General features: G+C 43.1%; 1 protein-coding gene across 4 annotated transcripts in view; it reads right to left on the bottom strand.

The window, feature by feature from the left end:
• The window catches only part of dnm1a (dynamin 1a), a 101255-nt gene that overhangs the window by 3038 nt on the left and 82791 nt on the right, over positions 1-15426 (bottom strand). For 2 of the 4 annotated variants that reach the window (XM_066712860.1, XM_066712862.1), the window contains 8 exons: positions 11761-11870; positions 11049-11160; positions 10091-10102; positions 8414-8584; positions 8012-8253; positions 7059-7262; positions 4689-4725; positions 1451-1536 (listed from right to left, as the gene is read on the bottom strand). In XM_066712860.1, coding sequence (XP_066568957.1) covers positions 4704-4725; positions 7059-7262; positions 8012-8253; positions 8414-8584; positions 10091-10102; positions 11049-11160; positions 11761-11870 — 873 coding nt within the window. In that variant the 3' untranslated portion in view covers positions 1451-1536; positions 4689-4703. Of the gene's footprint in view, positions 1-1450; positions 1537-4688; positions 4726-7058; positions 7263-8011; positions 8254-8413; positions 8585-10090; positions 10103-11048; positions 11161-11760; positions 11871-15426 lie in introns of those variants that run through there. The other 2 variants (XM_066712861.1, XM_066712863.1) reach the window with 2 other exon arrangements.

Raw genomic sequence — 15426 nt, 5'->3', positions numbered from 1 at the left:
TATTGCTTTTCCTCATATTGTATGCAACTGAAAAGTGCTTTACTGCTTCCACCTGGCTGTGAATCATCAAGCGGAGTAACCACAGCGAATGTAAAGCACCAACATCTAGTTTTATTACTGAAAGATACGTTGTATTTTAAGATAAAACTACTAGCAAATAACGCAGTAGGCCCTATCCACCGGTTAATGGCAGAGTAAAGGTAGGCGACCCTGCCGCTGCGGTCTCATTTGCTGGCAAGTGAATCAAGGACAGACTCAGGCGTAAGAGACAAATTGCTGTAGGAAACAAAGATGCAGTTGTCCCTCCGAGAGCTGCTAGGAATAATGCATCTTGTGGAACCTTCGAAACATAAGGAAACCAAAAAATTTGAGACTTAAAAAAGAAAAGAAAAAGTAAAAGGCACAGAATTTTGGAAAAGTACTGTAAAACCCAGCAACCAAGCATTTCCTATATTAGAAAATAATAATAAGAAAAACAATAAGAAAGGATGGACTTAAGCTAACCCACACCAATTCTTCACACTGCCTACTCCCCCACCCACCTTCCCTGTGGTCTTTCTCGATGGCTGGAGAAAGGCCGCCACTCACTATGAGAGTAAGGAGTAAAGGACTGAAGATGGGGGGTCGACTGAGGAATGAATGCCAGGAACATGGGTGTACGGCGAACCTGTGTCCTTGGGTTACAGCACTGAGCTGTGAGAGATCGCACATGGTGGAGAAGGAGGAGTTTAGAGCTCCAAAGTTTTTATTTCAGCGATTTCCTCCTCAAACTTGTGATTTTGGTTGTATGTTTCCAAATAGTGAACAAATCGGGGGATGGCGGGGGGTATGAAAAAAGAAAAAAGAAAAAGAAGACACACAGGACAGGCGGTGGATTTCAAGCAGGGCGTCAAGCACAAAACAGAAACCGGAGCAACAGGAGAGAGTTAGGGGGCATTGTGCCGAGAAGCAAACGAAGCAAAAGTGCGATCTATGTATCTGTGCCAGTGACTGTGCCTCTCGTGTGATGACTGTGTGACAAAGGTGTGTGAGGGCCATGAGCAGCTGACACATCCCCTGACTGGGCCCCCCCATCGCTGAGCCAACGAGACACTGGCAGAGGGAGGAGGCCAGGCGAACTATTAAATGAAGATGGCGTCTCATATAAATTTGAAATAATACATTAGAGTTAGGCTGGACGCAATTCAACAACTACAACTACTTTTCATTAAAAGGATGTGCTCCATTACAGTCTACACTAAAAAATACAAATACTGGGCTAGTAGTATAAGGAGGACGCTGAATATACTATCGACACTACACTACACGAGAGAGGAACGTGGTTTTCTTTTTCGGTTTCTTTTTTCTTGTCACGTGCAAGACTGATGTGAGGGGGAAGAGGGTGGCTGATCGGAGCAGGTCAAGTTAGGTGCAGGGCTAAGCTGGCCTCTACTGCAGCTCTAGGGACAGATGAGGACCCGTGGTTAGAGATCTAAGAGAGGGGACTCTGTTGTCCGGGACACTGTGGGCCAGGTAGGTGAAGCAGGAGCCCTCCGGCTGTGAGGAGACACAGGGAACAAAGACAGAGAAAACACAGGACAGCCAGTCAAAAACAATCAAACAAACACATCAAATGAGACGACAACACGGGTAGTGACAACCAGCACTCTCACTCGCACTCTCCCCAGCCAAACGGGGAGATGACAGGTCAAGCCAGCCTGGCCTCTCAGTTGAAGCACACACAATTACACACAATGTATTCTGGGAAGGTACAGTGGAAGAATTGAAGTCACTGTGAAGAAACTAAATCCAACTACTCTTACACTCGCTTATATGTACCACCAGATGTACTCATTGTTTTTTTTGTTTTTTTAATGGTTTGTATTCTCAACCTGATTGAAATGTATGCCCCAATCAGGTGCAACTTTCTTTAGTCTTCCACAGTGACTGATTCTTCACAGCCTTTCCTTCGCTTTCTCCTGATGAGGCCTTGACTACTTGATTGAGCTTTCTGAAATAATCAAGGAAAAAACAAATGCACACACACACACGGAAACTGATATGGAAACACTTGCACAGACTGGTGACTGTTGTATACGTTGGAGCCCAATGTGATTTGTTCTAGGACCAAATGTGAAATTTATATGTATATGTCCTGCAGACAAAATACAGCTTGATGTAGATATAAACTCAATTTTGAAAGCAGGCTAGAAATGGTCAGAAAAGATACTTACAACCAGAATCCCTAGTAATGCTTAGGAGGAGTGTACTATTGATCACGAGGACACATCGATCACGAGGTTTATCAGATGGCCTCTTCAGTACGGAGCCTATTCAGTCAGCTTACTCTGGACAGTCTAGTGAACAAATACTCCCAATACTGCTTTACCCCGCAATGATGAGAGCAGCAATGCACCAACCCACTGTCTGGTCAAATTTCCACAGGGCAAAGGCATACAAATGGTGAAACATGACCAAATGCCTTGACAATGCATGTCAGGTGAGATATACCTATGAATCATTCTAATCTTTTTGAGCTCAGTGTTTATATTATATAATAATCTTGTGTGTTGTTTTTTTCCCCCCATGCAGGTAATGTACTTTTCTCATCTTCTGCACAAATAGGGGAGGTCCATTTTTAAATCTTTATAAGAAACTTCTGCTCGTGAAAGCTCTACTGCAGGCAGATCATTCCAGCTGGTACCGAATGAGAAACTGCAAACTGGAATTCACAATTATTATAAAATGAAATATAACCATTCAACTTCAGTGCAAGAGTTGTGTCTTGGAAGGCATGTTTCCCAAAAGCCTTAACCACCGCACTTAATTGATATTGGATCTTGTTTTCCTACATTTCCTTCTTGAGTGTGGGCCCCGTTTCCTTTCTGTTTAATTTGATTATAAATCCTACCCAAACCACAGGGCCTTCTGTACAACCAAATTATAATGGTATGCTTCCAAACTCAGGCAGGAAGCATTAATTCTAGATATGTCAAACTGAAGGTCATCAGCCTGAAAAGATATTGATGATACTGTCAACACTGTCCACTTAACCAGCCTGACAAAGCCTTGTTTTGATTTTTACGACACACTCAGTATGGTGGTTCATGTTGCGCAAAGCAGTTTTCTTGGGGGAAGAGACTAAAAAAGGCAACTTCAAAAGGTTTTGCAAAACTTTTTCATTTTCCAAGGTCTGTGATGCATTGGCATTCCTCTTTTGGTCCTCAAAACCTGCAGGTTGTATAGGAAACTTGAGATTGCGTCTTGTTATAGATGTATAAACAGTGTTCATGTTTACTCTTCATGTATTTGGTCATACGTCCATGTAATCACAAGTGACTAACACCACAGGAATAATACCTGGATTTTACAGCTTTCTCAAAACTCTGCTGTTGATCCCATGAATGAAGGTCAGGGTTAGGTTTTAGGTTATGGCTGATATTTATGTTAGGGTGTACATATGTGATCAATTTCAGCAGTCAAAAGAAATACATAAGGCAGTATTCTTCAAATCCAGTGCATCTGCAGTGTATGGGTCTCTATAAATCAGCACCTGCATTAGACCTATGAGATGAGTGTGGATCAGTTAAGTGAATAATTCATTAATTTTAACACACAAAGCTCAGGTTGAGTGAAAACCAGAAACATTCTAGTCCTGGAGGAGCAGCTTTGAAGAACACTGGTGTAATATTCAGGTGTTGTTCTTGTGGTATCCATTGGGGATTCGAAGCCATTCTTTCCAAGTGACTATGCTAGTTCAATTAAATCATTTAGATCTCAAATAGGATAAGAACCAGAAGACTTTGCAGGGGTTAAGGACCTGAATTTGCAACTGGGCAGATCCAGAGTTTTCCAAATTGTTTCCTGACATTGAGCTCTCTGAGAAGAGTAGAATGATAAGCAAGGGGCTAATTTAGCACCTCAACCTGAAGAGCAGGTTCCCTGATTTCTCAGACTTTTCTAACAATTTATTTCTAGGAGAAATCCATAGGAATTTGGACATGAGTCTGTAAATGGTGGCCTGATATTCCCTCCCCAAAAATATATATAGGGGTACATTCATGGAGGCATGGAGATTCGTAAGTGTTTCAAACTTCAGTTCCTTTATGTTTTGTCCCATTAACCTCATTACCGGTCCACTTTTCAAGAGGAAATCCCAACACCAAATAAACTATCTCAATGTCACGGACAGGAAGACTCATTACCTATTGAAGCACTCTTACCAGTACAAACTTGAGCACTGCTGCTCATGTTCAAGAGCTAAATGATCCCTGTGTCAATTTCATGGAACCCTTTCCAGGAAAATACAATCCTATGAATCAACTAGTTGGACCACACCAGGCGGAGGCAGCCTGTTAGTTTATGTTTCCAGGTGGGCTGAGGAACCAGGTTCCAAATGTTTCCGAGATCAGGAGAGACATTTGAAGAACAGAATGATGCGTTCCCACCACCTGCTACCCCCTGACAGAATCGAGGGTGTTTGTGACCTCCTGTCCATGTGATGTTTTGGTGTTAGTATTGTTGGGGCTGGCATGGATGAAGGAGGTGCTGCTAACTTGCTCCTCAGGGTTAGAAGTCAGATGGGTTGGAATTGGGGAGGGGGTGGGAGGTTACAGGCGCAGCAGTGTGTGGCGGCAAGAAGTTATGAAAGAGTCATGAGCCATGCAAGATGAGGATGAAAAACCACGGTATGAAAGAACAAGACATACCATTAGCGTTAGTCCTCAAGGGTCACTGATTGTAATTCTGAAAAAATAATATTCAATCAATAGGGGGGGACTAGAGAAGGAGGGAGGTGGGGGGTGGGGTGGGGCAAGGTCACAGGTTAGAGAGGAAAACGCACACAGTCAAGATCGTACAGCTCTGGCCCGTAGAAAGGCAGGAATTTACCCAAAGACACTGGCAAGACATTATCATTTTGCCATTGCAAGAATTATGCCTAACTCACATCATAGTTACACAACTGAGGCAAGGAAAGAGTTAACCCAATCTGAGGAGTGTATAGTGAATTTGAAAAACTTTCCCCCAAGTACATCAATCCTCGTTACTCTTATTAAAGTATATTTCCCTCAGTGCTGATCTAAGGTCTCTGTGGCCTTGGCGATATTTCTGAAATGGACTGTGCGTGTCTCCTGTTGTAAATAAGCCATATCCAGACTATTCGAGTAATGTAGTTGCACACACATGGCTGCGTAGACAGCTGAGCAGCATTGTTAAGAAAAGAAGGTTAGATTTTTGTCCTCTCTCTCTACGGCTGTTAACACAGTACGGGCAACACAGCAATGGGAAGCTGACACAGAACACAGCACACAGATCCCAGGAGCTCAGGGCGTGGGGGGCATGACAATCCTTCAGATAGATATCCCCTTCAAATGATACAATTGGACACAGACTAGTTTGTTATTTTATTTTGGCCCAAATTCTAATTTAATTCTACACAATTTATATAATGAAATATAGCTGAGATATGCCAGGGGAAATCCATCTGAATGCTGCCAGGTGTTACGCTGATTCAAATGTGGTTTTAAGTGGGAAGTTGGGGATGGGGAGACTGCAAACTGTTAACTCTGTGTGTTCACCCCCTCTTACATGCATGTATTCTGGGTTCTTGTTAAATTCGGCTGAAAACATATTCAGGCTTAAAAATTAGAACATACCATCAGTTGAAAATCAATACAAGAGTCGGGGGAAAGTTGTTTAATCTGACCCACAGAAGGGAAACTGGATTGAAATGTCTGATCTGTCTGATCTGTGTTTGAACAAATAAATGTGAAGCGGTCAGTCCTAGATATAATCTTACAGACTGGAGATCACAGGTATGAATCCAGACTGCACCTCTGGGGACTGAGGTTTGAGGGTATAGTAGAGGGTACAGTTTTCTTGGGCCGTCCTGTTTGCCTTGACCCGTGGATGGAAGGCCCCTCTTTGTATAGAGTTAATTTGGTATGGAAATGTCCATACTGGTCTTACCCTTGTCACCAATGGCAGACAGGCTACCCCTCTGAAGAGGATAAGCCGTGAAATGTGGCAGTTCTGTATTGTTAGATCATGTACATTTGGAAAAGAAAATAGAAAATAGGCCTGTATGTAACCCTGTCTCCTCTGCCTTCACTCTTCTACAATCGGAAAGCTTGGTGCTTTCATGGGTGTTGTGAAGAAGAGGACTGGTTGGACAGGGTGAGGGTGGGATAAGAGAGCTTGAAAAGTTGCAGAGACACAGGGGGGTTCAATTCAGGGCTGGCGGGGCGATTGGAGGTACAGAGGGTTGGCAGACATATCTGAAGCAGTGTTCTCCTGACCAGCTGCTCCTGGGCAGGGGGGGGGTTAGAAGGCTGACAGGGCCAACCCAAAAGCCAAACAGGCCGCTCTCAACAACAGACAGATACAAGGGATCAGAAATGAGGGGCCAGAGAGCCTGTACAATACTGATACTGAAGAGAACAATTAAAACCGCGTACGTTACTGAAATCACCATTAACAGCTCATACCTCAGTGAAACCGTCAAGCATGAAATTACTACTACATTTTTTTGGGGTCACTGAAAAAAAACAAAAAACAAAATAAAACATTGGTTAACACTGCTAGAAAAAAATAAAAAATAAAATAAAGCCCCTTTGGCAGCTATGAAAGACAGCAATCTCCACACCGAAGCTCCTAAACGTGAGTTTCAGCTTTTGTCTTTGCTTGACTCCTCCTCCCATTCCCAGTTTATACAATTGGAATTATACTCTTTGGTTTTGTTTTGAATTTCTATTTTACACTATATATTTTTCCTATTACTCTAAATGCCATAATTGATATGTCTGCCTCTGCATTAACCTTCTGCAGAAATAAATAAATCAATAGTAACATCACTATAAAGTTTACATATAATAACCCTCTAACCTAGGTGTTGTATTAGGTACCGATTTACACTTCAGAAAGTTCACTTTATGCATAGTAAATATATGACTATGGTTTATAGGTTTATCAGTATTCCTATGATTGATCAATACTGCGGTGCTGAGCCGAGTGTGGGGCCGGGATGAAGACTGCTGTCCCAGGAGCACAGAGATCGGGCCTCTGCTTGTGTGACTCACCTGGGGACGCCAGGGGGAGCGCGGTTGGGGCGGGAGGGGACTTGCGGAGGGGGTCCTCCGAAGGGGTCCGGGGATGCTCCAGGACGAGAGGGCACAGGGGGGGCCCCAGCCGGGGGGGGGCCTGGGGCAGGGCCGCGGGAGCCGGGACGCACGGGGGGCACCGCCGGGGCTCTCCTCTGAGGAGTGGGGCTGGAGGTTGGGGACCTGGAGACAAAGGGACGGGCAGACAGACAGACACATACGGGTCACGTGCTAATGCAGAAGCTGGATAACATTGAAATCATGGCCAGTTATGTGTGAATGGGGCCCTATTGTCGGATAATATAAATATATCGGATATTCCCTTGTGTAATAAAAGGAACAGAATCTTTATTTTTTGGGAAGTTTCCACAAAACTTTAATGATTTGTTTCTGATTTTAAGGTATCCAAGAGGTTGAAAAACATTGCTGATGATCTATAAACAATGATCAGAAAGCAGTTCCCCCTTTACACACCAGGGGGAGCCACAGCCCAGACTATAACTGTAGGGCTGCTTACTTTTCAGTGTTTGGACTGAATTTGACAAGTACCCCTGTGAGACTTGTAATCAACTAAGAAACAATTATAAATAACTAATTAAACACATCACTTTCAATTGGGAAACATCAGTGGTCTCCATTAGAACAACAGCAGACTCTGGGATAACGAGGCTCAGGGTTGAGGATATTTGGTTAGACTGTTGAAGGCAGCCAGACTGAAACATGTTAGTTCCCCAGTATGGCAAAAATATCTGTGAAAATAATGGGTCCATGTGTATATAAATAGATACAACACTACTACATGCACTGGGAGGGACTGAGCCCTTTGGACATTAATCCAGAACTAGACCCAATCACCACATTACCCTCTTCACTGCCATACAGACCAGTGTCAGGTCCTTGGTACCAGTGCTTCGGACTACTACCACGCCTACCTCCTGCCGGACTGCTGGCCAGTGACCTGTAGCCACGAGTCGTCGACAGGCGGGGGCATGGGCGTGCTGGTGGTGGTGGTGTTGATGTCGCCGATGATCTTGAGCGCCTCCCGCAGGGCGTGGTACATGCGCAGCATCTCGTCACGGTGCTGGGCCTGCTCCGCCGACTCCTCCATCAGGGTGTTCTGGTCTCCACACGAGTACAGGTTGGCCAGCAACTCTGCGTGGATGAACTCCTTGGTCTGGATACCAGAGAGAGAGAGAGACAGAGAGACAGAGACAGATGTTTGTTAAAAATGTTATCTGTTACAGAATTTGGAGCAAACGTTTTGGATTAGAAAACAAAAACAAAAGCAGGGAAAAGGATTGAGCTCAGGGGAGGAGGAGAAGAGAGGCGCTCACATTATTGATCATCAGGTGCATGATGGTCTTGGGCATGAGGTCCCTAACGGTCTTGTTGACGATGGCCATGTAGGAGTCCACCAGATTGCGGATGGTCTCCACCTGCCGCTCCAGCTGAGGGTCCATGGAGTGCATGAAGCTGTCCGAGCCATTCTCCTCAGACTCGCTTTGCTGAGGGACAGCACAACACACACACATTAAAACAACACATTTTTTGTCAACCCTGTCAAAAGGCAGCTTATGAAACCAGTGTGCATATTATTAAAGGTCTTACAAGCTCCCAATTAGTTTGTTGTTTAGTTTTTTTTTAGTTTCACATATTTCAGCTCAATATTTAATGATTCAGAATCTGAAATGGCCACATCAGACAGAAATTCCAGCCATGAAGTAATGTGTGTTAATACATGACGTCCTTCAGAGATACAAGAAAATGAAACATTCTTCTGAAAGGGTACATGTAAAATTAGGTCTGTGTCAATATTTCTGCCTGTAAGAAGAAGGCTGTCTTGCATCATAGGCCAACACAGGTGTGTCAGGTACATATAAATCATAATGTCTCATAAACATATACTGTCCAGAAAAACAAACAGTGATACCACAAGAAGGCAAGACAAGACTTAGATCTACAGATCTGTAGAACAGGGAGAAGGTCATGCATATGTATAAGAAATAAAACAGAAAGTCAATGAGAAAGTGATGAAATGAAGACAAATACATCTGCTGGAAAATCACTGTGTTACTAACTGTGATTTTGCTTATTCAGCACTTTGAATTGGCAGAAGAGGAAACAGTCTTTTTTCCTGTGTAAATCCGTGCCCACACTCACAGAGCTTGGGTTTCATTGCACAGTCTCTCTCTGTGGCGGACTACTTGCCTGAAGCATCCAAAACCTGAAGAGTCCCCACAGACATGCTGTGCAAAGCGTGCTGATATGTGGGACAGTGTGACATCATCAACGATCCCCATGAAAAGTTCATGAGTAATAAGTCTATAAGTCTGATTTATTGTCTGAGCTAGGCAGCTTTTGTGTTCGGTGAGTTTTAAGGTATACAAAATAAGGGAAAAATAAGGAATGCCATCATCAGATTGACAAATATTCTTTATGAAAATGCATTTGCTGAAGCTTCTGAAAAATAGCTTTGCTCTGTTCCCCTGGGCTAGTGGTTGTGGTTTAATATGCTACACACAATGGCTATTGTACTATTGCTATTGTTTCATAAAAGGATTTGAGTACCTTAGTTGTAATATATCTAACTTATTGGTCCCTGCTAAGTTCTTGATCTATGGCTTTCAGACCCATGCTGGAATGGCATAACTGGGCTCTTCTTGTGGAAGATGTTGTCTGCAGTTTAATTTATCTTATATAGTGGAGTGTAGTAGTTTGGTGATGGAAGGAGATGGTGACCAGGAGGCAGAGACATTCTTTAACTCAAATTGACACTGCATAACATGTTTTTGAAAGGCAAGGGAAAAGAAGGAAATAGTCCATCCCCATGCATGCCTTCTATAAACCTTCCACACCAAACATATACATATATGGGTGCTGAGCTAAAAAGATGTATGAAAAGATACCATCCAGAGGAAAAGAGACAGAGGTAGCAGGCCAGTACATTAGAAAGCAAAGCAAACACAAAGGGCTGGAGATACGCCTGTATCCCCAAGAGCAAGGCTACTTACTTTGCCCGTATCCTGTCATTTTGAAAGAAGCGCAGAGAGAGAGAGAGAGAGAGAGAGAGAGAGAGAGAGAGCATATTAGTCCAATGTGAAAGATGGATACAGGCTTCGATGGGTTTGGTGTTTCAAATATTAAGACATTTGACGGTTAGATGAACCCTATTAGAATAATTGTTATTATTATTATTATTATGTAAGTGAATGGGAGCTGTTGATTTCACTTGATTAAACAAAGCCCCGAGCTGCCAACGGCCCCTGGGCGGCCGTGCTGTTGAATAAGACTGCTGTTCATAAGAGCGGGGGTGAACAGGTCTCTGTAAATATGTGGCTGAGGCTGGGAAAAACACGGTAATCAGAGCGTGTGTGTGGGCACACTGATCACCTTGCTGTTCATTTGTGCTGTGAGCATCAAGGGCGCTAACAGTCTCTTCAGCACGGCAGCACAGAAGCTTTTCTCCTGATTTATTATCTGTCTAGGAAGGCAGTAAGGTGCATATCTTTTACATGGTCTTTAATAATAATAAAAATACACATACTCTGCTGTAAGGGATACATCGCAATCAAAGTGACAACATGAAAGTTTTTTCTCTCACACAAAGACTATGACTCCTTGGTTTCAGTGCTCATGGACACGACAACATGAGCTACAATATTATCACATTTATAGAAAATACATTCTCAGAAGTACATAAATCCCTGATTTATGTGTACTGCTGTCATGTTCATCTATGCAAAACTAGACGCCCTTGCCCCATCTCATTCCACCAGTAGGATTTCAAAAAATATATTTATACATATTTTAATACATTTATACATTTGCACATTAGGACGTTTGTAAACGATCAAGGTCAGTAGTAAGCGATCAGACAATAGTACTGGTTCTTGGAAAATCCTGTTTATCTTAAACTAGATGTTGTTTTTGGGGATACAGAGAAGTGAGCAGACATCCCCCTTTTCTTACCACAATGCGTTCTGGGTAAACCCCGGCACGCAAGAACGAGGCCTTCCAGCTGTCAACTTCCTCCTGAGTCTCGCATGCCAGCTCCAGCTGCCTGTAGTCCTTGTACACATTCCTGTGGGTCGAAGCAGGGCAGCCATGACACCACAGACACAGCCCACTGGGCTCAAAGTGAAATTGAGGATGCACGGTGTGGTTTGTACCACATAGGGTGACAAGAAGGAAATTTCCCTCCATCTCCCAAAGTGTCCCCTTTTTCTATCTCCTACATGGGGCGCCTTGAAACAAGCAATGGCTAATTTGAAAAGCAACAGTTGTTTGTTAAGTTACATCACCAAATACACCAAGGGCAACAGTTTCTAAAAACACAGGCATGGACAGGTATACCTCGTTCAGACTGGTCAATGAATCATTGCTGGGGACGAGTGTTCCCTCTAGGACAGTACGTGTTTCGCTAGCTGGTGAGGGAAGCTATTTAGCCCAGGGTTAGCCAAATGCATTATTCAGACCTGTAGGTTTCATCATTTGCATTAAATCCTCAACATCAGAATCCAGACCTGGGAATACTGTCCAAGCAGTTCAAATTAAATCAAATCATTACTTAAATGAGGTAATCAAATGCTAGGCTGTATACCAATAGACCCTGTGGACCGTGTGGGGGATGGGCTGGTGCATTAGACTGCGATATTAGTGGGCAGTCTGTGCCTGACATCACCTCTGCTCGGTGTTGAAGAGGGCGAAGATGTGCTTGCTGGACATGAAGCCTTTCTCCACGTCCCTCAGCTTTAGGTTGTCCACTGGCAGCATGTACTTCTTCTCTTTCTCCTGCAGAGGGAGCACAAGACAGTTCAGACACAAGAACAGAGAGAGAGAGAGAGAGAGAGAGAGAGAGAGAGAGAGAGACAGAGAAACAGACAGACAGAGGAAGAAGGTCCCATGTTTCACAGCCTGGAATTCATTAAAATGGAAAGTAACTGACTTCGGAGCCTCTCACTAAAGCAAAGGACGACCTCAGGGTGGCTAATCTTCAGCGACACCAAACAAACACTTTCCCCAGCCGTATTCCCCCACGATTTTCTGGGGTGTTGTATAAGAGTCAAACATGTTGTGGTCATGTGTCTCTGTGAGTCACATCTTTGAAAATCATCCAGCTTACAGTTCAGTTAAAACTTTTTTTTTTTACTGTATATTGTTTTGGCAGTGTTCCCCAGACAAAAGAGAGAGAGAGAGAGAGGGAGAGAGTGAGTGAGAGAGAGAGAGAGAGAGAGAGAGAGAGAACTGGAGTAAGAATATGCAGAAGAAAATGAGGTGTTTGTCTAAAACTCTCCAAACTAAAATTAAATAGTACACACTGTATCTCCTATATTTTCTGTAGCTTTTGAAATAATATACAGAGGTGATCAAAGCAGCTTATTATACTAATTATCCCTCCAAAAAGGGAAAAATATCAAGCACAAAGCTAAAATTTAGATTAATAAAATATTTTTTCCTCCACCGGAGTGGTTAGTGTGTCACATTCAGACTGCCTGTTCCTGTTTGTCTCTGGGTTTTAATTTGTTGAGCCAGTTGTGTGAACATGCAGCTTCGAAAGAATGTTCTTTTCATAATTAATAACAGCCACCGCGGAAGGGAACTCCAAATTCATTTAGTGGCCATGTTCCTCAACATTTTACACATCAGGGTTGTGGGAAATAACTTATATGTAAAAAAACATTCTTCATTCTTGACACCTACTGAGAAAATCTAATCCTTTTTTCAACAAAATACAATTTTATTCACAACCTATGCATTACTGGAGAGACACAAGTCATATAACAAAATATGTTAAACTACAGACAATTGCGATCAAACTGTACGCAAAAGACTGAATCCTGAATTATTCTACATGCAATTACAAATTAACAATTTCAACACAATTGACAATCCCACACCACACTGAAAAAGAAACATGTAGCCTTCAAGTACTGTGTTCCCCTCTGTGGAGATTAAATCTATAAATGTATCTTTTGTGTAACTGCTTTGCTACTGGGGAGTATCGACCTCATGAGGTCTCCTGGCTCGTTTTCACTGCTGCACTCCATCAGAAAGGGTGAAACAGACAAATATTATTTATGGCAGCATAGAGTCATTCTTTAAAACCGTGGAGAGAGAGGACACAAGCACGGGATCCACAACAGCCTGTTGGTGGGCAAAAAAGTATAACTGCTGTTCCTGTCTGTGCTAAAAACGGACAATGATGCAGTGGAATTGCTGGATGTTGCGAACGGGCACACGCTGAGTTTTGTGACGCCACTTTTGCACAGCTTGTGTCCTTCGAAGGCAGTGCACATATGGCCGAGCACGGCTGCCCGTTGTCTGGTAAAGCTCTCTGGAGTTTCGTAAAAGGGAAGAAAGGTTCAGCGGGTTCAGGGATCGCCAGGCTCTTTCGAAGAATGCCCTGTAGCCGCTGTTTTTTCAGTGGGGGCGGCTGGGGAACGAGAGGGACCGTGACTGGCCAGGGTCCCGAGACTGTGAGCCGTTTCCAGCTGGATGACGGGCAGCATTGCGCTCTCCGAGGGGAATTACGGCTGCGAGATTCCTTCAGTCTGGCCAGATCACATAGAGAGAGAGAGAGAGAGAGAGCGAGAGGGAAAGGGGGACGAAAACCTAGTGTGTGCCAGATGGTGTCTAGAAGACCTCTCTTCCAGACAATTTTCAGAGGACTGTCTAATATTTTATTTTTCTTCTTCAGTTTTACGTTCTTCTGTTGTATCTCATGGTGTAAATTGTAGGCATTTTTTTAAGTCTAAGACTTCATTATTGGCAACTCTGAAGAGCCTTAGATTCCTTGGACTCTGTTCTTGACAAGAATCCTATCTCTACCAAAGAATTGGTGTAGTTGTGAAATTGGAAATAATTGAATCAAATTGGGTAGAAAAACACATGCCAGTAATGTGCTAAACTGTTATGGAGACAGCTATACTAAGGAATAAAGACTAAGGATACCTGCATGGGCAGTGTTCAGTATGAAAAATAAACACCAAATAATACTGTGACATCATGGGTAAGCACTGTAGCGTTAAGATATTCAATTAAGCAAATTGAGCGATGTAATTATTATTATTTATTTCTTTGCAGACGCCCTTATCCAGGGCGACTTACAAATATATATATAATGTCTACAACACTATGGATGGGGCTCCAGACATCATTTAGCACACAGAGCAACAATAGCTGCATATGTTTAAATGTGCCTCTCAAGACTCTCAAGACACTTATTATGAATTGCTGTTCAGGATAGACCAAAGTGAAAATGAGATTCTTAGATCTAAGTGGTGATAGATGATAGCTGAAACAGGCATCCACTCTGCAGAACCAGTAAAATAAGAAACTAAATGAGGGCCCGGATCTCTCAACTCCAGTGCCATGTGATTGGTATTGAGCACAAGCCTCTGGGGCCCCCTACAGCACAGGGTCCCTGGTCCTCAAACTCCAAACCCTGGCATGGAGTCTCCAGTGTAGAAGGTGTTAAGTGGCCAGACTCTTCGAGTGCAGCAGAAGTGCCTGTAGGCCCACATCTTTAGCAGCAGGTTCCCCATCAGAGGAAACAAGATGGGGAAGTAGACCAATGATGCTCTGGCTTTCGTCGCCAGGATTTCTCCCAAAGGCTACGCCATGTTAATTCCCGTAATCTTGCTGCTTCCTCCAAATCTGGCTTACAAGGCTTTTCAGAAGCTGTGTTTCTGGAATAGTGAGCAGCCAGATAGCGATCTAAACAGTAACAATAACAGAGGGCCTCGCAGGATACAAAGAACAGGATTGTCAACGAATGAGAAATGAAATGACAGACAAAGACATCGCCCTGCAGTGGCTCCTTTAAGTCTTTCCTAATCATTGACAGCTCGAGGATCCTCTGGGGGGAAAATTAAAATGTGTTATTAAAAAATAGTGATCTAATTGGTAACACATTCCCACATATCTTAGCTTGTTTCAGGCAATGCAGAGTGCTAATTGAGATAGGAAATGAATAAAACAATCACCTAGTTCTTTTGCCTTTTCTACAGATTTAAAGTTTTGTTTGACGGCACTGATGAAATAAAAGACAAAACCCAGTCTAGGCATTCGATTGATGGCTATGGGCTAGAGTTTCATATTCCCATTCAACTGTAACTTCTAATAATGGTTCTTCTGGGTTACCCGAGTTGGGATACGCTTGTTGCTTCAGTTTGTGTTGTTCGGTGCCCCTGGTTGGAATATAGATGTTGTTATTTGCCTTTTTGGATTTGGATAGAGTTTGGGTGAGGTCTGGAGGTTTGGGTTTTTATGTTTGAGTCAACTTTGAGTCAGTCAAGATGGGTTGTTGCCTCACATTTATTTTCCTTCCTTGCTTTCCATTCATAAC

Source organism: Amia ocellicauda, chromosome 9 (assembly GCF_036373705.1).
Source record: "Amia ocellicauda isolate fAmiCal2 chromosome 9, fAmiCal2.hap1, whole genome shotgun sequence".
NCBI classification, from domain to species: Eukaryota; Metazoa; Chordata; class Actinopteri; order Amiiformes; family Amiidae; genus Amia; species Amia ocellicauda.
This window is presented reverse-complemented; position numbering and strand designations above follow the sequence as displayed.